Source organism: Pelophylax lessonae (genome assembly GCF_965119305.1).
Source record: "Pelophylax lessonae genome assembly, chromosome: 2".
Classification (NCBI taxonomy): domain Eukaryota; kingdom Metazoa; phylum Chordata; class Amphibia; order Anura; family Ranidae; genus Pelophylax; species Pelophylax lessonae.
Window position 1 is genome coordinate 740,447,320 of NC_138769.1, and position 23,228 is coordinate 740,470,547.

Here is a 23,228-nt window from a genome sequence, read left to right on the forward strand (position 1 = left end):
CCTACCAAAAGTACCAGCTAGCAGTACCCACCAGCAGTTGACACTATATGCACTGACACTATACGCATACGAGTGTACAGTGCAAATATACAGCACATGTTGCTCATTGATCTGTGTACATTTGATCTATTTTTTTTTTTTCCATTAGCAATTAAAAGACAATGAAATAGAACCCTGCGGTAACGTACTTTTTTTTTTTTTTTTTTAGTTTCATTTGTTTTTTTTAGTTTTAGCTTTATCTATTTTGTTGGGTTTATGTGGAAAGCAGGATGGAAGTTTGATGTTAGCAGTAGTTTAAAACCAACCCTAAAAGAAGCGCACAGGTGAGACACACTTTGCTTCATTGCTTATGGAGTTTTTTTATTTTCCAAACGAGGCTTGAAAATCATTGAAAAGGGCCAGGAGTTCTGTCCAAGTCTTAAGCTGGATACACACTATAGTTACGGGGGACCTATTTCACTATAAGTTTGGAGTAGAGCTGATCACTACTCCAGAAATAACTCCAGCCTAAACTCATTAGCATCCTAATTAAGTAAGTGGCTGGAGTTAAACCTTCAACTAGGTGCTTTAGTGAATTCGGAGTTGGAGTTAACTAAGACTGAATTCGGGTTTGGAGTTAACCAAAATCCCTTTGTGTTTTTCATAAAATAAAATTTGTCTATTCTGAATCACTATTACACAGCAATGTCATCTATTATGGTTTATTTTAATTTTAAGGTATAGTTATGTATCTTATGTGTTTTAACCTTTAGGTTTACTAATAGCAGACTACACAGCTGTCTAATTAGCAATCTTCATTCTTTATTCATTTGAAACTTTCAGCCATGTCTGATTGTATTCAGCACTTTGGTGTAGTGGGCTATGCTCATAGACAAAGATTGCTAGGTCATGAGTTCAAGGCCCAACCATTATAACACCCTGTGTGCTCACAGTTGTGTGTCATTATTTTTTTTTGGCCACAGAAATACATTGGCTACATCACCTAAAATTGCATGGCAATGGCCATGTACTGTATATTCAAGAAACAAACATGCATATGTGCAGGCTGCAATTATGCATTTGCCAAGTTTCAGTATTTATTTATAGCTGTCTAAAATTTAAGGAGGTGATGGCACACTTGGGATTTGAACTCATGCTCTCAGTGTTTATAGACAGGAACACTTCCTTACAGGGCAGTTACACCCCTTCCTGCCCAGGCCAATTTTCAGCTTTTTATACTGTTGCATTTTGAATGACAATTGCGCGGTCATGCAACCCTGTACCTAACACAAATGTATGACATTATTTTCACACAAATATTGCTTTCTTTTGGTGGTATTTGATCACTGCAAGGTTTTTTTTTTATTGGCAAAAAGAAGACCTAAATGTTTGACCCCTAAAAAAATGTTTTTGTTTATGTAATAAAAATTGGTAAATCCAATGTTTTTTTGTTGCACTGACGAGCATTGATGAGGCCGCGCTGGCAGGCACTGATGAGACACTAATATGCAGTAGGGCTGCAACTAACGATTTGTCTGTCGACTAATCTATCGATTATTTTTACGATTAGTCGACTAATCTAACGATTATTTACATTTTTTGTTTTTTTGCTTAATCTAGTGTTCTTTCTTTGATTAGTTAAATAATCCTTTGAATAACTTTACAAAAAATGATACGTACAACTTCTAATATAATATTTCAACTTTTATTAAAGTTTTTCCAAAAAATACTTCAATGTGGTTGAAGTTTCAGTGGCAAAAATAAAATGTAAACAACACTTTAACATCAGGCAGGAATAATGCCATTAATTCAAAACCAAAAGCATTCAAAATGCCATATAAATTATAAAGCATTGCAGTGCTCAACAACACTTGTGCAACTGTGCAAAAATACAAGAGACACATAAAGTGCCAAACACTTTAGGGCATCAGGCAGGAAAAATGCCATATCTGCCAAACACTTTAACTTCTTTAAACTACAAGTCAGCTCTCTGCCTTCAGGTAATCTTTTGCTGTATTGGCCATTCTTTTTGGCCATTACTTTTGCACAGTGTTGAGCAGTGCTTTTGTTGGACTAGTTGGCTCCTTTAAAACTTGGATACTTTTTAGGTATGTTTTCTAGGGATGCACCGAAATGAAAATTTTGGGCCGAAACCGAAAATGCAGGATGCCCTTGGCCGAAAACCGAAACCGAAACCGAAAATGACTTTTTCCCCCAAATAATTTTAAATTGGATAGAACAGGGACATACACAAAAAACAGGCAGCGACGTACACCTATCGCTGCCACCCTGTCACAGTATATGTACTGTGATGGGTTGGCAAGTGGTTAATTTAATTACCAATGGTATTTGTATTATGCAGCATGAGGGGTTTAATGTATTGTCACTGCTGGTCACTGATGCATTAGTGACCGACCAGTGGCAGTTATTTAACCCCCTTGTGCTGCATTAGTGCAACCAGTATCAGTGTTAATTAACACTGGTTGCACTGATACTGGTTGCACTAAGGCACCACAAAGGGGTTAATTAACTGCCACTGGTCGGTCACTAATGCATCAGTGACCAGCAGTGACAATACATTAACCCCCTCATGCTGCATAATACTAATACCAATGGTAAGCTCGCCTCAGTGGAAGTGAATGGGTGTTATGTCAGGTAATGGAAGTGGATGGGTGTTATGTCAGATAATGGAGTCCGGATGGATGATAGAGAAGTACACTGAGCGGATTGGCTCCCTGATCAATGACAGAGCACTTTCTATGTCCAGTACATGTCTCTCTATGTCCAGCACATGAAGAGTGTATCTTGCTCCGCTCGCTCGGAGCGTCTCCCCCCCCTGCACGAGCCTCTCCTGCTGCCGAGAGATAAGACAAGAAAAAAAAAGTAAACAATTCCAGCGTCTCACGCAAAGGAGGCTTCTCCGTGATGAGATCACAGGAGGGGGGATTTCCGCCTGGATGAATCTGATTGGCAAAGACTTAATAATCCACCAATGAAGTGAGGGAGGGGCGGGTCTACTCGACCACAATGGTTTTCGGAGGAAGAAACTTCATGTACATCTGCCGCTGACAGGGAAGTAAAGTGAAGCTCACAGTTACAGCTATTAGCAGCCGCTCGCCCGGTCTGTTAGTTGATTAATGCACAGATCGCAGTTTCGGCATTTTTAACCCATTATCGGCCGAAATGGGATAGGCCCATTTTCGGCCGAAAATTTCGGTGGCCGAAATTTCGGTGCATCCCTAATGTTTTCCATATACAGTGTTTGACCAGTATTTTTTTGGTGTGTGTGTTACTTGTAAATGTAAAACATACCTAAAAACTAACATAGTTTTAAAGGAGCCAAGTCCAACAAAAAGCAAGCACCGCTCAACACTGTGCAAATTATAATGGCCAATACTGAGGAAAGATTACCTGAAGGCAGCCAACAGCCATCTTGTAGTTTAAAGAAGTCCAACAATACAACCCAAGAGAGTGCAACAAGTACAGGTTGGGGGCCTGTACCTACCTATAATATAGCATTTGCAATGGAGGAAGGTTAGCATATCGACATGCTCTGCAGTTAGGCTTGCTCTTTTTTTAGTCACAATGTTGCCAGCAACTGAGAAAAGCCTTTCAGATGGGGTTGATGTTGCAGGCACACACAAGTAACTCTTTGCCAGCATGGCCAAGATGGGAAACCTCCCTTCATTTTCCTTCCACCATTTCAGTGGATTGTCTTTCTTTGGAATGGCCTGCTCACTAAAGTACATGTGTATCTCATTCCTCACAACTTCACTGTGAATTTCTGGATCTGGGATGTGAGTGTCATCCTCACCATTACTGTGGTGTCCATCTGAATCTGAACCGAGCAAAGAGTCCAACATAGACACTTGCCTCTTTTCTGAAAGTTTCATGTCTGGACTCATTGCACTGGCTGACTGAACCTGTTCCTCACATTGACGTTGATGTGTTTGCTCTTCCTCATATCTTCTTTTCTCTTCAAGAGCAAGAGCTTGGACCTTGAGGTGAACTTTTAAACTATCCTCTGCTGCCAGGAATTTTAGCTTGCGGAATCTGGGGTCCAGGGCTGCTGCAATAAGACATATATTTTCTCCTCCGTCATCTCTGAATTTAGTTTCCCTCTCCCATCTTGTGGTCATCTCCTGTGCAGCAACATTTTGGAAAGCCTTGACTGCCGCTATCTCGCAAATTGTGCTCTGTATGGATTTCTGGAGGCCTTTTACCAAAGGAGGTAGAGCGGAACCAGTCACATAGGACTCTCCACTCAAAAAAACAGTAGCACACTCAAAAGGCTTCAAGACTTGTTCCACTTCCTCAAGTAAGCTCCACTGATCATGTTTTAAATCCAGGAAGCGCTTCCCTCGTGGTGTGACATCAGGATCGGAAAGTGTGGCAGTCACAGGCCACCTCTGTTCAAGCAGGCGACTGATCATGTGTAAAGTACTGTTCCATCTTACAGATACATCATTTATTAGTGCATGATCAGGGGTACCCATTTGTTGTTGCTTTGCTTTAAGCTTTGTAGTGGCAAGCTCACTTTTTTTAAAATGTTCCACAAGGCACTTCGCAGCCCTCAGTGTCTTGCTGATCTGGGGATCCCTCAGGGCATGGTTGACAACTAGCTGCAATGTATGACCAGCACACCTGAGAGAAGAGATGCCAGGATGCTTTTCTTCCAAAATACGCAGAGCAGCGACAACATTTGAAGCATTATCATGAACAACTGCAATTACATTGGCCATGGATATCTCAAACTTCTCAGCTGCTTTTTCCACCCAGTTAGCAATGTTTTCAGCTGTGTGGCGATCTTCAAGTGGCATAGTGGTCAGATTGTAGGATGTAAGCTTCCAGTCTTCATTAATGAAGTGGCATGTGACACCCAAGTATGCCTCTGTGGCAATACTGGTCCATGCGTCTGTGGTGAGAGCCATTTTGGATTTGACATCTTTGATTGACGCTTTCAATCTTTCAAAATTCTCCTCATATTTCCTCTCCATCAGCTTCGTGAAATGGGACCTGGAGGGAAGTGTGTATCCTGGGTAAAATGTGCTGATCATCTCACGAAATCCTTGACCGTCTACAATAGAAAGAGGTCTCATATCTTTTACAATCATGTTGAGTATGCTATTGGTAAGTGTAATGGCCACTTGGGGTGTGCAAGCAGTGACATCCTTTTTATGAAAGTAGAAATCTTGTACACAGCTTTGCCTCTTCCTGAGGAAAAACAACAATAATAATAATTAATAATAATAATAATAATTAATAACATTACCAATTTACACACATCTATGAATGCTCAGCCTCAACGCTAACAATATTAATTGTATTTTTTCTAGTAGAATTTTGAGATATCCATGGCCAATGTTGTAATTAATAATGCTGCAGAGTGCAGTGACAGTCAAAATAGCTCTCAGGTGTGCTGGTGGTCATGGTCAGATCATTGCACTCACTGCAAACACTTGTTGTCAATCATGAGCTGAGGGATCCACAAGACAGACACTGAGGGCTGCAAATGCAAAATGCCTTGTATGTAGTCTACTCCATTTAAGAAAAGTGAACTGGCCCGGCCTAAGCAATCATCAGCTAGTAATGCATTAATTAATATTGTTGAAATTAGTAGTACTAGTACTTACAAAGATAGCTCGTCCTTTGTGGTCAGTGCACCAGGATGTTTTCTTCTGAGGTCCTCATGCATAGCAGTTGTGCTGCCATGGTATGCCATTTCACTTTTGCAAAGGGAACAGAGGACCATTTTGTTTGGCCTCTGCTGAAAGTATTTCCATACCCTTGATGACCGTGATCGGGCTCTCGCTGTCTTTTGTACTGGTGGTGTGCTGCTGGAACTGCTGCTGGAAGCCTTTTGTACTCTGCTGCTGGACGTGGAACCGCTGCTGCTGCTGGCTTTTTCTCCCCCAGTATCAGATGTCGCCATTACCGCTGCTGTTCCGCTATTTTAATGCAACTCGCGCGAGATGCGTGTGATGTCACGTCACGTGCTGACGCGTCGACGCTTTTTCCGCAAGTCGACGATTTTTTGTAGTCGACTACGTCGACGCGTCGTGGCAGCCCTACCGTACAGACTACCTGGCAGGCCCCCCCCAAGAAAATATTAAAGATATATTTAGCTAAAATTACAACAAAATCACTATTAGCAGACACAAATATAACATAACTCGCATAATTCCTGCTAAATCTAGAAAAAAAAACTATGTTAAATAAAAAAGAAGATGAGATGAGAAAAATATACAGGCTGGGCAGTTGGAGCTCAGTGATCAGAGAGAGAGAAACAAAGTTACAATTTACAAATAAACTCCTGAGCAGAGAAAAGTGCTGGGAGGGGGGCCCACACAAGGGAGGAGGATTAGTGAGGGACAATTGTCTCTTTCTCAACAGATAAAAAGCTGATAGCAGGGAGAGGGACAGATCAGATTCAGGTGCTGGAGGAAGATCTCTGTATTTGTTGCCCATCACTAATCCCCCTCCGTGTGTGGGCCCCCCTGTGTGCTCGGGCCCCCTACAAGAGGGCTGGTGGTCCCCCCCTATCAGCGGCTCTGCAGAGCGGACACGGACAGAGCTCTCCATTTACACCTGATTTTCCTCCGATCCGATCTGCCTGACTGAGGGGGACTGATCCCCTTCCATTTTGTTTTTGGCTGACCGGATCAGAGGTAGGCTGGTGTAAACGGACACAAGTCCGTTTACACCCTCTGGTCCAAAGGGGTGAATGGAACTTCTGATTAGATCCACCTAAAAAACAATGATAAGCAGACCTGATCAGACCCTTCATGTGAAAGGGGCCCTAACAACAGGTTTTTTTTAAGTGCAATTACTTAAGATTTTTTGAAGTTGGAGACTCTTTAATGTCATTTACCTTATGAGGGATTTCTGCCGCTTTTCTGTTGTTTGATATGAACATGGATGTTATTATGTAGCATGCAGCCCCAAGTATAGTGAAAGAAACACCAATTAAATAAATGTTTTTTTGACATTCGTATTCCATTTTTTGAAGTTGGAGACTCTTTAATGTCATTTACCTTACTCGGGATTCTCTGCCTTTTTTCTGTCCTTCACTATGCGCATGGATGTTATAGTATAGAATCCACTCCCAACTATTGCGAAAGAAACACAAATCAAATAAATGTGTTTTTGACATTCGTATTCCGGTGCAGCAGGTGATGATTTGCAAAACTGTTGTTGGAACTGAAGAGAGAAAAACATCATGACATTATGGCATTATGGTCGTTGAAGTTGGAGACTCTTTAATGTCATTTACCTTATGAGGGATTCTCTGCCACTTCTCTGTCGTTTAATATGAATATTGATGTTATAATGTAGCATGCAGCCCCAAGTAATGTGAACAAAAAACACATCAAAAAGCTGTGTTTTATGCATTCATATTCCCGTGCAGTAGGTGATGTTTTGCAAAACTGTTCTTTGAACTGAAGAGAGAAAAACATCATGACATTATGGTCGCTTAGACACAGTACAGCAAAATATGAAATCACCTAATATCTGCTAATTCATAAAATGTAAAAAGATGTTGGCACTAGGCCTGCACAATATTGGAAAAAAAATATATTGCGATATTTTTTTTTCAACGATATATATTGCGATATTGAGGGACCTGTCAATCCAGGCTAAAAAGTCAACAATTACCTTACCATTGATATTAATAATTTCACAAATAAGCAAGCTTCATTTACAAGTGACAAAAAGGTCACTTAATATTTTATTCCAAAATTAGAACATTTCTTGTAAACACAAAAGTAGAACACATTTTTAAATAAAACAGCAGCTTTACACCAATCCCCCCTGATCGGTTTACATTACAACAATATAACTTAACATATTTTTTATAAAACAACTTTTAAGCACCAGAGCGGAAAAAAGAACTGAACGGCCGTGTTAGAGGGGCCTAAACAAAATGAAACAAAACTTCTAAACTGAGGTTTTTTTTAGCATGATCATGAATAATCATGCATAGCTAGCTGCTTATGTATGCTTTGCTTACTCAAGGTTTTTAGCCAAGAACACAAGTCTATTAACCTTTGCAGGTTTGAGACAGGTTCGTTGGCAAGTGACGATGTTGCCACTAGTACTGAAAAGTCTCTCTGACGGCGAGCTTGTCGCAGGAATACACAGATATTTGCGGGCAAGTCTGGCGAGACGAGGAAAGCTTATTTTGTGTACTTTCCACCATGCAAGTGGATCCTCTTCTTTGTCTATTGGAGGTGTTAGCAGGTAGGTGTTTAACTCTGCTTCCAAAGCATCCTTTAGGGTCAGAGAGGAATCACCCTTTGCTGCAGTTTCACTCTGTTTAAAGAAGCTTGCCAATGACTTCTTTGCTTTCTTTGCCTGGGGTTCACTGGCAACGTTGGGCATCACGTCAGTGCTGCAGCTTGCTTTCTCCTGGCATTCCATCATCTGTGATGCCACTCTGGCCTTAACTTGGGTCTTCTTGTCTGCACTGATAAAGTCCATCTTGAACCGGGGGTCCAAAAAAGATGCCATATCTAGCAGCTTCTGAGTATCCTCATCTTCGTATTTCTCGTTGAGGTAGTCCAGCATCATCTTCTTTATGTTCTTGGTCAGGTCTGTGTCTTCCTCTCGCATTTCCAGTAGTGAAGTGTTGAAGAGCTGAAGAACTGGCTTTACAAAGGAGACACTTACATATTCATCTCCTGAAAGTGCATCAGTGAAATCCAGCATTGGGCCCAGTGACTTGCTTACAGATTCCAGGACATCTATATCTTGCCAGGTTGGAATTAGATGCCGCAGCTTCTTGTCTGCAGACAGGACCTGAGTTAAAGCCTGCTGCTGCTCTAATATCCTGCTGATCATCATCTGTCTGGAACCCCATCTTGTTTGGCATTCTGAGATTAGGCAATGTGATGGAAGATTGAGTTCCTTCTGGACTTTTGCCAGGGCATCGCTGGCCTTCCAGCTGTGAGAGAAGTGGCTCACCAGCTTCTTGCAGACCCCTACAGCACGATCAATGCGACCATCCTTTTTCACTGCATTTTCTAAGCGGAGAAAACAAACAAAACATGTGAACTTTAATTATTGAAGGCATGCAACATGCAACAAATTCATTTTCAAGTTTTGTCAGGTTCAGGACAGGTTATTAAAGTGGAGTTCCACCCTAAAAAAAATTATTTTTCTATCCGCTTGCTTGTTTTTACCTGCAAAAGAATTGGATAATTTTTTTTTTCACTTACCTTGTTTTTAAAGAAAATACTGTATACTTACCTTACTTCCTCTTCCTCCCTCTGCGGGCACGTCCGCCGCCGTGACTTCCTGCTTCCTGGGAGCTGAACGTCATCGCTCCCAGGAGTCAATGCGCCTGCACTGGCCCCACTCGTCAGTTCCGGTGCAGGCGCGTCATTCCCTGCTAAACAGCTTCTGGGCATGCCCAGAAGCTGTGTAGGGATGACGAGCCTGCACCGCAAGTGACGTCTGGGCCAGTGTAGGGCATTCTAGGACAGAAGAGGACACAGAAGGGGAGGCTCCGGCTTCAGCTGCCCACACCTGATGGCAGCGCTGGACAAGAAATGTTCAAGGTAAGCATTTCTTCTAAAAGGTAAGTGCAACCTGGGACAGTAGAGGGCGAGGCTATCCATTGTTGAATGTACTAGCCCTGACTGTCCCAGGGGTATTTTTATCTTTTTTTTTTTTCAGCAGGAACTCCGCTTTAAGTAAAACAGCAAAAAAAAATGTATATTTATTTAGATCATGGTCATCATTACTCACCAACTGCAAGATGCAGTCTGTGGCCGAAACACTGTAGCCTGGTCCACTTGTTCAGATCGGCAGCTTTCAGCATGTTCGCTGCATTATCTGTTGTTATACAGACTTGACGTGTCTCATCTAAGCCCCAAGCGGACACCGCTTCTCTCAGGGCCTCTGCGATATTCTCGGCTGTATGACTTTCTGGGAAAAATGCCGTCTGCAAACAGCGACTTTTGAGGTCGAAGTCCTCTGTGATGAAATGGACCGTTAGACTCATGTAGGGCTCTGTTGTTCTGCTGGACCACAAGTCTGTTGTAGTTGCATAGTATTCCACGTGCGACAGTTCTGCTTCAACCTTAGATTTGCATTTTTCATACAGTTCTTGTATCGCAACTTGGGAAAAATATGTGCGGGATGGTATAACATACCGCTTGTCAAGCGTTTGGATCATTTTCTTAAATCCCTCTTTGGCGACGGTATTTAATGGCAACATATCTTTAGCGATATGAAACGTTATTGCCTCTGTTATTTCTTTGTGACGTTGAGAGCCTTTCTGGTAAGGTGTCGCAGTGGCAAAGGCATCACAAATACTTGTTTGTTTTGGAACTTGACAACATCCAGATTTGACTTTGAATTCATCGTAAAGAACTTTGTGGTGCCGTTTTAAGTGATCAGACAAATTGGTGGTGTTTCCTTGTTTTGTGGCCACAACTTTATGACACTCCATGCAAAGTACCTCTTTTTGGTCAACATCCTCCCTTTTGTACCCGAAATACTCCCAAATACTCGATTTTGACTTTCTTTTTGGTACAAAATCATTTTTTTGCGGCGGATCCTCTTCGTTGCGCATCATTATTAGTGGTGATTGGTGAATGTTGGCTGTGACTGAGCGGTGAGTGCCGTGAGCAGGTGTCCGCAGGTGTAGGCACGCGGAACGTTCTGACCATACAGGGTTAATGTTACTGTAGGGAAGTGGTGCAGCCTTCTTCTTATGATTGTACAATACAGACCAGGGTTAATGTTACTGTAGGGAATAGGGATTCAGTGCAGCCTTGCTTGTACCATATACATTACAGGGTTAATGTTACTGTAGTAAGTAGTGCAGCCTTCTGATTGTACAAGCCAGGGACACCTGGGACAGCCAGGGTTAATGCTACTGTAGAGGGATCAACCTGGGATGAGTATTGCAGCAGCCTTCTTCTGATTGTGTTACTGCACTGGCACAGCCAGGGTTAATTTTACTGAGATGCTGGGATGGAAATCATGCACATGGACTCGAGTATTGAAAGCAGCAGCAGCACAGCCTTCTTCTTCTTATAATTTAAGTCAGATACAGCCAGGGTTAATAATGGTATACTGTAGTGTATGTGTATATAATATATACTAGCAGACCAGGCAGCACTAGGGATGGATAGACACTCAGTGACAGTGTGGCTATGGAATCTGGATTAGGCAGTTACTCTCGGGACTCACAGTGGTGGATGGTAGGAGCCGATACTCTGTAGAAGAACACAGCCTGTGAGCCTGACTCTACAATCATCCGTGCAGCGCAGCCCACACGTTCAGTGAGTCTGCCGCCCTGAAGCTAGTTCTCTTGATGGGCGGCACAGTGAACCAATCACACCGCTAGTAGCAGCACCGAGCGAACCAATCAGGTGTGCAGGCACGCGTGATTGGTTGGCTGTGCAGCTGCTCACGGCACACGCTGCTCACTGCTGGAGCTGAACTGTGAGTCTCCTCTCTGAGTCCCGAGCTGGCGCTGAACTGTGAGTCCTCCTCCCCGCCTCATTAATATCGCATCCTCGGCGATGCGAATATCGTCCACCCCTGCTGCACGATAGTCGATAGTACATCGACTATCGTTCAGCCCTAGTTGGCACTTATGTGTAAATCCAGGCAATGAATTATGTGAATGGCAGGGCCTTTAATGGGAGTGCCACCTGTGGCTACATAGATCTTTGTGGCCACATAGTTCCATATTACTCATATAAACTCATCTATAAGTAATAATTCATAATTTCTTATCTTTATTCCATAGCCTGCTATCACTTTCATACGTTAAACAAAAACTGAAAATATAATGAAATAGGAAGCCCTCTTCCCCTAATATTACTCTGCCCAAGATTCTGGCCTAAAGCCTTTTCAACCGCCCAGGCCTGATAACTGGTCCAAAAGAAACCTAAAAACCTATTCTAGGACCCACTCAGGTCCCACCAGCCATTCTGACTAGCAGTAAATTAGCTGAAAGCCATTATGTGACCACACAGGTTTTACTTACCACTTGGATGATATAGGTGGCAGGTAATGTTCCGAAAAAGTGGGGCATCAGCTGTGCTATTGTCCCGGCACAGCTCAATTGTTCTGGTGGAACCAGACACTGAAAAGAGAATTCAATTATTAATTGCAGCAATTCCCTAAAGATATACCCTACAAGTACACTGCTCAAAAAAATTAAAGGAACACTTTTTAATCAGAGTATAGCATCAAGTCAATTAAACTCCTGGGATATTGATCTAGACAGTTAAGTAGCAAAGGGGGTTGTTAATCAGTTTCAGCTGCTTTGGTGTTAATTAAATTACCAACAGGTGTACTAGATTGGCAACAATGAGACGACCTCCAAAACAGGAATCGTTTTACAGGTGGAGACCACTGACATTTTTTTCCCCTACTCATCTTTTCTGAATGTTTTTCACTAGTTTTGTATTTGGCTAGGGTCAGTGTCACTACTGGTAGCATGAGGTGATACCTGGATCCTACAGAGGTTGTACAGGCAGTCCAACTCCTCCAAGATGGCACATCAATACAAGATGGCACATCAATACGTGCCATTGACAGAAGGTTTGCTGTGTCTCCCAGCACAGTCTCAAGAGCATGGAGGAGATTCCAGGAGACAGGAAGTTGCTCTAGGAGAGCTGGTCAGGGCCATAGAAGGTCTTTAACCCATCAGCAGGCCCAGAATCTGCTCCTTTGTGCAAGGAGGAACAGGATGAGCACTGCCAGAGCCCTATAAAATTGCCTCCAGCAGGCCACTGGTGTGAATGTCTCTGACCAAACAATCAGAACCAGACTTCATGAGGGTGGCCTGAGGGCATGACATCCTCTAGTTGGCCCTGTTCTCACTGCCTGGCACTGTGGAGCTTAATTGGCATTTGCCATTGAACACCAGAATTGGCAGGTCGGCTACTGGCACCCTGTGCTTTTTACAGATTAGAGCAAGTTCACCCTGAGCACATGTGACAGACGTGAAAGGGTCTGGTGAAACCGTACAGAACATTATGCTGCCTGTAACATCATTCAGCATGACCAGTTTGGTGGTGGGTCAGTGATGGCTGGGGAGGCATATCCATGGAGGGACGCACAGACCTCTACAGGCTAGACAACGGCACCCTGACTGTCATTAGGTATCAGGATGAAATCCTTGGACCCATTGTCGGACCCTACGCTGGTACAGTGGGTCTTCCGTTCCTTCTGGCGCACGACAATGCCCGGCCTCATGTGGCGAGAGTGTATCCAATAGAACACCTCTGAGACACTATGTTTCGGTCCATTCGACCCCGCCAGGGTGTACCTCTGTCTGTTCAGGAGCTTAGTGATGCCCTGGTCCAGATCTGGGAGGAAATACCCCAGGACACCATGCGTCGTCTCATTAGGAGCATGCCCCGACGTGGTCAGGCATGTATACAAGCACATGAGGACCAAACAAACTACTGAGTTACATTTTAAGTTGCTGCAATGAAATTTCAGCAAAATAGACTAGCCTGCTGCATCATTTTTTTAATTCAGCCCTCTGTAGGTTAATAATTTTAAATTCCATCAAATAATGTGATATCCTTTCATTCCTAACACATTACCCAGTCCATCTCAGTATAGATATCCAGCATGATATTTTCCCCTTTGAAATCTGATTTGTTTTCAAAGTGTTCCTTTCATTTTTTTGAGCAGTGTATTTCTAAATGTTTAATTTACACAGCTTACACCAAGGATTCTTATTGTTTTCTAATAGAAGAAGATTTGAAAATGCGTGAATTTTATGTGAAAATGTTTATAAATAGAACCCTCGGGTCGCATTCACACCAGAGCGTCACATTTTTGAGCATTTCTTTTTGAGGCGTTGTTGAGCTCTCATTTTTTTTTTTTTTATTTTATTAGCCAATAAAGTAAAATAAACTGTTTCATCAATTGTTGCTATGTTTTCAGCTTTCTCATCCACTTTTATTTATTATTTATTTATTTATTTTTAATTTTTTTAAGGGATAAAGGGCAAGGGGTTAAAGGTTATTGTTGGGGGTTAATTTATTTATTTATTCCATTTATTATATACAGTGCCTTGCAAAAGTATTCGGCCCCCTTGAACTTTGCGACCTTTTGCCACATTTCAGGCTTCAAACATAAAGATATAAAACTGTAATTTTTTGTGAAGAATCAACAAGTGGGACACAATCATGAAGTGGAACGAAATTTATTGGATATTCCAAACTTTTTTAACAAATAAAAAACGGAAAAATTGGGCGTGCAAAATTATTCAGCCCCCTTAAGTTAATACTTTGTAGCGCCACCTTTTACTGCGATTACAGCTGTAAGTCGCTTGGGGTATGTCTCTATCAGTTTTTACTTTCAAATGGTTTTTATTGCATTTTTTCAAACAAACAGGTTAACGGGAAGGGAAAGGAGGGCAAGCAAGCATGTGCGATACATAATCACATAATCAAACAAAATTGCAAGAAAGAAACAGGAAGCAACATTTCCATTATCAGCATCCACAAGAGCATCATCTACAATCACATGTATCTTTAGTGCCCTCTAGTGGCACAGCTTAATAATTTCTACAGATTATACATTCAAGGGTTTGGAACTATAGAGTACCATTGCGTCCACGGGTTCCACCACATTAGCTCTTTTTGGTACCTATCGTGTGAAGGGGCCATCAGAAGTTCAAATGTTTTATGCAGTTGCACGGTATGAATTACTTCCACTAGAGAAGGCGGTTGGGCATCTTTCCAACGTCTAGTGATATTGATTTTGGTAGCTAGTAGTATGTTAATAACTAGTTTACGTAGTGCTAGAGGGATTCGGTCAATAGTCAAGTGTAACAGCGCTAGGGCAGGGGATGGTGCTATCGGTGTCTGGATAAGTTTGGACATCAGCGCGAATACTTCCTCCCATAGAGCAAGGATGGGAGGGCACTCCCACAGAATATGTTTTAGGGTTCCTTGCGCTCCACAGCCTCTCCAACAGGTGGAATCAGCCGAGGGGGCAAATTTTGCTATGGCGTGAGGTACCATCTGAGGGATATTTTGAGGTGGAGCTCCCTGAGGGATGCGCTTAACGTGGCTTTGTAACTCGAGGTCAGTGCTCTTTGCCACTGGGTTGGCGAGAAAGTGTCCCCCAGATCCATTTCCCATTTTAGGATAGGCCGTGTTTTAAGAAGCACGTTTTTTTCACCCAACAGAGGGTAAAAAAGTGATATGCCCTTCATGGTCTGATGAGGTGCCGTGAGATAATGCCAGGCCCGCACGGGAATTTTGGCTCTTAGTTGAGGGTTATGAGATATGCAGGAAGAGATTTGTTTATATCGGAACCATTCATCATGAGCTATATGTAACTCCTCCGCCAGCTGTGGGAAGGGCTTCAGTGTGCCGTCACTATATATGTTGTGAAGGTAGATAGGGGGAGTACGTTTCCAGGCAGACAGCTCAATGTCTGGGATTATTTGCAGAACACTCGTGATCGGGAGGACAATGTCCATAAGCGGGGCATCTTTCCATTTAGCGTGCGTCAGGTGCAGCCAAGCCAACACCGATGCTTTGATTGTAGGCGACAGGTGCTTGGGCAGACCCGCACCCCTTTGCTTACTACAGAGCCAGGAGCAAAGGTCGAAACGCGAGGTCACGGCCTGTTCCATGGAGCCCCAAATGTTGTCGGGGGTTGGTTGGAACCAAGTTCTCAGTTGTGATAGCAAAGAGGCCCAATAATAGTCTATCAGGTTCGGCATGGCTGCACCGCCCACAGCAGTAGATCTCATTAAAATAATCTTCGCGCACCTGGCACGTTTGCCTTGCCAGAGGTATCTGGAGACCATACCCTGGAGTGAGGTTATGTAAGACATAGGAATGGGGATAGGCAAGTATCGGAACAGGTATAGGAGTTTGGGCAGGGTGCACATTTTAAAGGCTGCCAGTCTCCCCGACCAAGTGAGTTCAAACTTGGAGAGGGACTGGAGTTCCTCAGACAGTTGGGACTTAAAAGGGGCATAGTTGGCCTGAAACAAGTTATTAGTGGTATTGGTTAATTTGATCCCCAAGTAGGTTACCCCCGAATCTGACCATTTGTATGGGAATGAACGTTCAATGAGATTCCTAGTAGTGCCATCCACTCCAAGGTCTAGGATATACGATTTATTCTTGTTAACTTTATACAGGGAGACACTCCCAAAATCCGCAAGGATTTGTTTAATTCGTGATAGGGAGGTAGATGGGCTTGATACCATTAGGACGACGTCATCTGCAAAGAGACTTATGCGGTGTTCTTGGGGGCCTATTGGGATTCCGGTAATGTTGGGGTCCGAGCGAATTTTCTGAGCCAGAGGTTCTATAGCCAAGTTAAAAATGAGAGGAGACAGGGGGCATCCCTGTCTCGTCCCATTCGTGATTAGGAACGGGTTAGAGAGTGTGTTATCCGTCAATACTTGGGCCGAAGGACTGGCATATAGCGCCATTATCGCTGAGTGCATCCTGCCCTCAATACCGAAGCGGCCGAGCACTGCCCGTAGGTATCCCCAGTGCACCCTGTCGAACGCCTTCTCCGCATCCAAAGAAAGGAGCAGAGATGGCGTTTGAGAGGTGCGGGCTGAGTGAATAACGTTGATGAGTCTTCGCGTCGCATCGGCTGACTGCCTGCCTTTGGTGAAACCTGCTTGGTCCTTATGGATTAGTTGTGGTAGGTATTGCATCAACCTGGTTGCAACCGTCTTGGCATATACCTTAACGTCCGTATTTAATAGCGATATCGGGCGGAAGTTTTGTGGGGCATTAGGCTCTTTACCTGGTTTAGGGAGGGTAATAATAGTGGCTTTAAGCATTTCTGATGGAAATGACGAGGACGAAGCAGCTTCATTGAAGACCGAGCATAGGTGTGGGGCTAGTATGTCTTTAAGTTGCTTGTAATATTCGTTAATCATACCATCCGGGCCAGGCGATTTCCCGGATGGTAAGGACATAATTGCAGAGTGCACCTCTTCAACAGTGAAGGGCTCGTTGAGGTGGGTCAGTTGTTCTTGGGTCAAGGAAGGGAGTGTGATTGTGTCTAGAAAGGCATTTATGAGTGCCGGTGTAGGTGAGGAGGGTTGGTTTGCTTGAAGGTTATAGAGGGTGTCGTAGTATATACTAAATGCGTTTGCGATGTCCCTGGGGTCCTGGAGCACAGCACCTGTGGAGGGATGTTTGAGAGAGGTGATCCTATTTTGAATACGTTGGCCTTTAATTTTGGCGGCAAGAAGTTTGCCTGCCTTATTGTTAGTGGCGTAGTATTTTGCCTTGGATTTCTGGAGATTGCGTTCATAAGAGCCTAGTAGGTGGCTCCTGAGTTCCTGCCTGAGCGCTAACAGCTGCTGTTTAAAGAGGTTGTAAACTCGTATACATTTTTTTTTTTTTCTTACACCCTGCAAAAGAAAGACATAATGAGCTAGTATGCATCGCATATTAGCTCATTATGCAATACTTACCTCAGAACGAGCCCCCGCCGTGCCGCTCACTCACCTCTATGACGGGCGACATGTCTAGTCGCCCGTCTTCCGGGATCGCGGCATCCGGCCATCTGATTGGCCGGAGCCGCGGTGACGTCACTCCCGCGCACGCGCGCGGGAGCCGACAGTCACGGCACGGGGCTCTGAAGGAACGGCACGATCGGCCGTTCCTTCAGAGCGCATGCGCCAGTGACGTCACTGGCGACATGTAAGGTAAATATCTCCTAAACGGTACATGTTTAGGAGATATTTACAGTACCTATAGGTAAGCCTTATCATAGGCTTGCCTATAGGTACAAGTTGTAGAGGAGGGTTTACTTCCTCTTTAAGGTCTAGCGTGGGTGTAAATTGGTTCCTTGATTCTAAGGACACTATCTCCCGTGTGAGCCTGTCAACCTCTCGTGACCTTTGTTTATTAATTCTATGCTGCAGTTGCATCAATATACCTCGTCCAAATGCCTTATGAGCATTCCAGAGGACCGTGGACTCCGATACCGACCCCACATTCGTTTGGAAAAACTCAGATTCGGAGCGTCTAAGGCTGTCCGCATTTTCTGGGGACTTGAGGACATCAGCCCTTGCACGCCAAGGTTTGGGCGCCCGGGAAGTGGGGGAGATGTTAAAGGTGACCATGACTGGGGCATGGTCAGACCAGGTGATAGGGGCTTTCTCTGAGTCCACTGACCTCTGCAGTATCGCTCTATCGGTCAGAATTACATCTATGCGTGCATAAGAATTGTGGACCGCAGAGTGATGGGAAAATTCCTTGTTAGAAGGATGATGGCACCGCCACACATCAAATAGTTCATTCTTGTGTATGAATCCCTGTAGTGACATTCACAGTCTAGGAGGTTGAGCTGAGGTGTCCAAAATTTTGTCCGGTGGTAGGTTGAAGTCCCCACATAGTAGCAAAGGGCCCTGTTGGGCATTCCTTATCAATTTGATAGTGCGATTTAGGAACCGCAGTTGCCGAATGTTGGGGGCGTACACTGTGGCTACAGTCATAGTGAGGCCATCTATGGTGCATACGAGGATAAGATACCTCCCGTTGGGATCGGCAATGGTGGATATGAGGGAAAAGTCTAGTGACTTGTGGATCGCAATCATAACCCCCTTCCTTTTTTTGCTGCAGGAGGCCATGAAAACAGTTGGAAAGTCCTTGTGTGAACAGGTAGGCATATGGGAATCCAAGAAGTGAGTCTCTTGGACACAGACAATCTGCGCCTGGTGCCGGGACGCAGTCCGCCATAATGAGGCCCGCTTGGCTGGGTGGTTTAAGCCATTAACGTTCATTGATAGGATTTTAACCATCTCTGAAGGTTAAGGGTCTGCGTGTGGTGTGGCTACTCACAGTTGCGAAGGTGTTGAGGTGAACGCCAAGGTTGCCGGAGGAGACCAGGTGTTTCCGAGTCCAACAGTTGCCGGGGAGAATTGGGGATCTTGAGCGCTGCCACTGTCTCATGTGCAGGTAGGAGTCTTGGTGAGCTGGTATAGAATATGCATCGTAGGGTTGGTGGAGGTGCCTGCTTGCGGAGAAAAGGGGAGACAAAGAACAGAGAACACAACAGTCCAGCAAGGAGGACAACATAAGTAGACCAAACAAGGTGGAGAACTGCGGCGTGTGTAGCCGTCTCCGGGTGGGGGTAAACAGTCAAGTAGCCAAACAGGCCTATCAGCTCCAGGCATGCCTGCTGTTACTGGCTAACATCCAGTGTGCACAAAAATTTGAAAAAGAAAGAAAAAAACTTCAGAAGGTACTAAGGCACAGCAGAATAGCGTGGTGCCATGTCAGGTTTCTGTGTGATCACGGGAGGGCACTGTGTGCCACTGCTGTGGAACTCTGCTTGGAGACTTCTTGGCTCCCGCTGGAGGTTGGACCTCAGGTATGATCCCCCATGATTGCAAAAGTGCCAGGCCTCTCTGTAGATTGGTGATAGCGTGAGAGGTGCCATTCCTATCTACCAGTAACTTGGAGGGGTGTTTCCACTTGTAGGGGAGGTTATGATTGCGGAGGGCTTTGGTTATTGTGGACAGCTGCCTCCTCATGTCCAAAGTATGCTTGGATAGGTCGGCGAATATTTGGATGTTGGCATATGGATCTGGGAATTGACCCAGCTGTCTAGACTTTTGAAGGATGCTTTCCTTGATGTGATAGAAGTGCACCCTCAACAGGGTGTCACAAGGAACTTGCTGGGACAAAAAAGGAGGCTTAGGAACCCTATGTATGCGGTCAAACGTGAGGTCTAGAGGGGTAGCTCCAGGGATCAGTGTAGTAAATAAGTCCAGTGCGAATTTGTGTAGCTCTGCTGGCATGACGGACTCAGGGATGCCCCAGATTTTTAAATTATTTCGCCTGAAACGGTCCTCCAGGTCCGCGATTTTGGCTTGAAGCCACTGATGGTCTGCTACATTTTCCTCGTGTGCTTCCACCAAGTCATTAACGGTGTCTACCATGGCTGTCATGGAAGATTCCACAGTGTGCACTCTATCACCGAGGGAATGTATTTCTGTGGTGAATCTGTTGGCTAATGCCATTATATCCGATTGCAGTGACTTTTGCAGGGCAAACACCATATCCTTAAGGGCAGTGACCAGGATCGGCTTTCCTAGTGTGGGGAAAGCTGCAATGGGAGACGGCCCCAGGGATACTGGCATCAGGGAGGCTCCAGTGCGGCCTACGTTTGAGGCCCGGTCTGGCACTTCCAGCCTGAGTTTGGATTTTGCCGGGCTGCTGCAGGATGGGCTGGACGGTTCAGGGGTTCGTGGGGACACAGTACCTGAGGTCGGATGGTCTCCCAGAGGTATATCGTCAGGCAGGTCCGAGTAGTGCGCCCGCCGCTGCTCCGGAGCGGCAAGGCCCGAGCCGCCGGCGCCATCTTGTCGACCGCTCCGGGATGGCGGTGCGAAGAATGCAGTAAGTTTCTGCGGGCCCTTGACGTTTTTTCTCTTCCCGGTCATAGCTGCAGGTGCAGGGCAGGTATAGAGGACGATTTGGAGCTGGATGCCGGCTGTTGCTGTGAGGATGTCGCTGGATTCGGCAAGCCTGGAGCCAGAGCGGAGGATCAGACGTCCATCTAGGTCCCGCGCTGGCCACGCCCCCTGTCTCTATCAGTTTTGCACATCGAGAGACTGAAATTTTTCCCCATTCCTCCTTGCAAAATAGCTCAACCTCAGTGAGGTTGGATGGAGAGCGTTTGTGAACAGCAGTTTTCAGTTCTTTCCACAGATTCTCGATTGGATTCAGGTCTGGACTTTGACTTGGCCATTCTAACGCCTGGATATGTTTATTTGTGAACCATTCCCTTGTAGATTTTGCTATATGTTTTGGATCATTGTCTTGTTGGAAGACAAATCTCCGTTCCAGTCTCAGGTCTTTTGCAGACTCCATCAGGTTTTCTTCCAGAATGGTCCTGTATTTGGCTCCATCCATCTTCCCATCAATATAACCATCTTCCCTGTCCTTGCTGTAGATAGGCAGGCCCAAACCATGATGCTGCCACCACCATGTTTGACAGTGGGGATGGTGTGTTCAGGGTGATGAGCTGTGTTGCTTTTATGCCAAACATAACGTTTTGCATTGTTGCCAAAAAGTTGGATTTTGGTTTCATCTGAGCAGAGCACCTTCTTCCACATGTTTGGTGTCTCCCAGGTGGCTTGTGGCAAACTTTAAACAACACTTTTTATGGATATCTTTAAGAAATGGCTTTCTTCTTGCCACTCTTCCATAAAGGCCAGATTTGTGCAGTATACGACTGATTGTTGTCCTATGGACAGAGTCTCCCACCTCAGCTGTAGATCTCTGCAGTTCATCCAGAGTGATCATGGGCCTCTTGGCTGCATCTCTGATCAGTCTTCTCCTCCTTGTATGAGCTGAAAGTTTAGAGAGATGGCCAGGTCTTCGTAGATTTGCAGTGGTCTGATACTCCTTCCATTTCAATATTATCGCTTGCACAGTGCTCCTTGGGATGTTAAAAGCTTGGGAAATCTTTTTGTATCCAAATCCGGCTTTAAACTTCTCCACAACAGTATCTCGGACCTGCCTGGTGTGTTCCTTGTTCTTCATGATGCTCTATGGGCTTTAAACAGACCTCTGAGACTATCACAGTGCAGGTGAATTTATACGGAGACTTGATAAAACGCTGGTGGAACGCACGCCGGGACCACACTTCCGGGTTCGGCGGAGCCACCGATATACACGCTAAAACCAAGCCGAGAGGCTGGAAAAACACCGGGAAAAAGGGCAGGAGCATATTATCTGATTGCAAAGACTGTTTTTTTGTTTTTTATATCCCATTTGCTCACGATTTGAAGTGGAGTTTTTTACACTAAAGTACATGTCCATTCCGGAATGTTTTTATGGAATTTGCAGTGGTTGTATTAATTTTTATGTGTGTGGACAAAATAAAGGAGTTTTTAACCCTCTACACGAGGAGAAGTCCTTTTGTTTTTTTATTCCCACACTTTGAACCACCAAGCACTAGTGGAAGAGGAGTCCTGTGTCTGCCACCACCCAGGAATATAGCCTGACCCAGAGGACCCCAGCCTGCACTAGGAGCCTGGAGGCACTAAGATCAAGCATTTTTGATTCCTTGTTGGCGTATGCCACCAGGAATCCACTACATCTGGTAAGTGAGTCTTCTTACCATTTGAGCACCCGTGGTGATCGGCGAAGGGACACAACACAGTTATCAAAACATTAGAGACTTTTCCAGCACTATTGCACTTTCTCTCCTTCAGATGGATTAATGAATGAGAGTTCCATTTATTAGAAGTCTTTCACATTGCTTATACCACTACTGATATTGTTTTATGACTACCTTGGCACTTTGAGGTTTCTCAGCTGATGCTTCACTATTGATACTGTTTTATAATTACTTTGGCACTTTGATGTTTTTAAGCTGATGTTTTTATTGTGTATTAATAGTATTGAATATCCGGATTTTATGCATATATAGTTCCAGGAGGCCCTCTAGTTCCTCCTGTTTTGAATTGTATTGTAACTGTATTGACTTCCTTCACATTGTAAAGCGCTGCGCAAACTGTTGGCGCTATATAAATCCTGTATAATAATAATATATAACATTCTTTGAATATATATGCTTATGTGGGGGGTTTAGCGCAGTTACTTTATTTTATTCATTTGCAATAACGGTCCATAGTTATAGAATGTGCAGCTTACCGCCAATAACCAACTTACCAATGGCACGTAGTGATTTTCTATAACAGTTGCTAAAGACAAACACCTGAAGCTCAAGAAAGTTCTGGAGCTTTTTCTGGAGCTTGAATCGGGCAGATTTGGGCATTTTTCGGCGCGTTTTTTTTTTTTTTTTTAATTCTTTATTTAGAGGTATGCCATGAAAAATTAAGAACAACAACACTACAAACAAGCGCTGATAGTAAAAGAAATGCAGTCTACGTAGTACAGGGAACAACCTTGTGTAAAACATACTATCACGAAGCAGTAATAGAAAATGTAACCTGGGTTCATATGTTGTCTTTTCGACCAATTTTATGCATTCATATGTAGTATTGCCGTAACCAATAGTTTGTGTGGAGGGCGGTCCAGGGCCACCCACCCGAGTGGGGGGGGGGGGGGGACAGAAATCCCTGCCGGCATCTATCACATGGCCGGCAAGGGGGCCCACCCAAACTCCACCCAGAGAAGCACATAGAAACGTGCGATTCACATGTTTTTATGTGCTTATGCGTGTTTTGACGCATGTTTATCTGCACAAATGAAAAGTTGCCTCCCAAAAGGATATAACAACATTTTAGCAGG

General features: G+C 44.3%; 1 protein-coding gene across 1 annotated transcript; it reads right to left on the reverse strand.

Moving 5' to 3' along the window:
• Positions 1 to 7,986: 7,986 nt before the first annotated feature.
• Positions 7,987 to 10,558, reverse strand: LOC309548355 (E3 SUMO-protein ligase ZBED1-like; the record flags this gene model as incomplete). The annotated part of the gene is made up of 2 exons (XM_082248293.1): positions 7,987 to 9,002; positions 9,730 to 10,558. The coding sequence occupies 2 exons, from the start codon at positions 10,556 to 10,558 to the stop codon at positions 7,987 to 7,989; spliced, it is 1,845 nt and encodes a 614-aa protein (XP_082104419.1).
• Between the last annotated feature and the right edge of the window lie 12,670 nt (positions 10,559 to 23,228).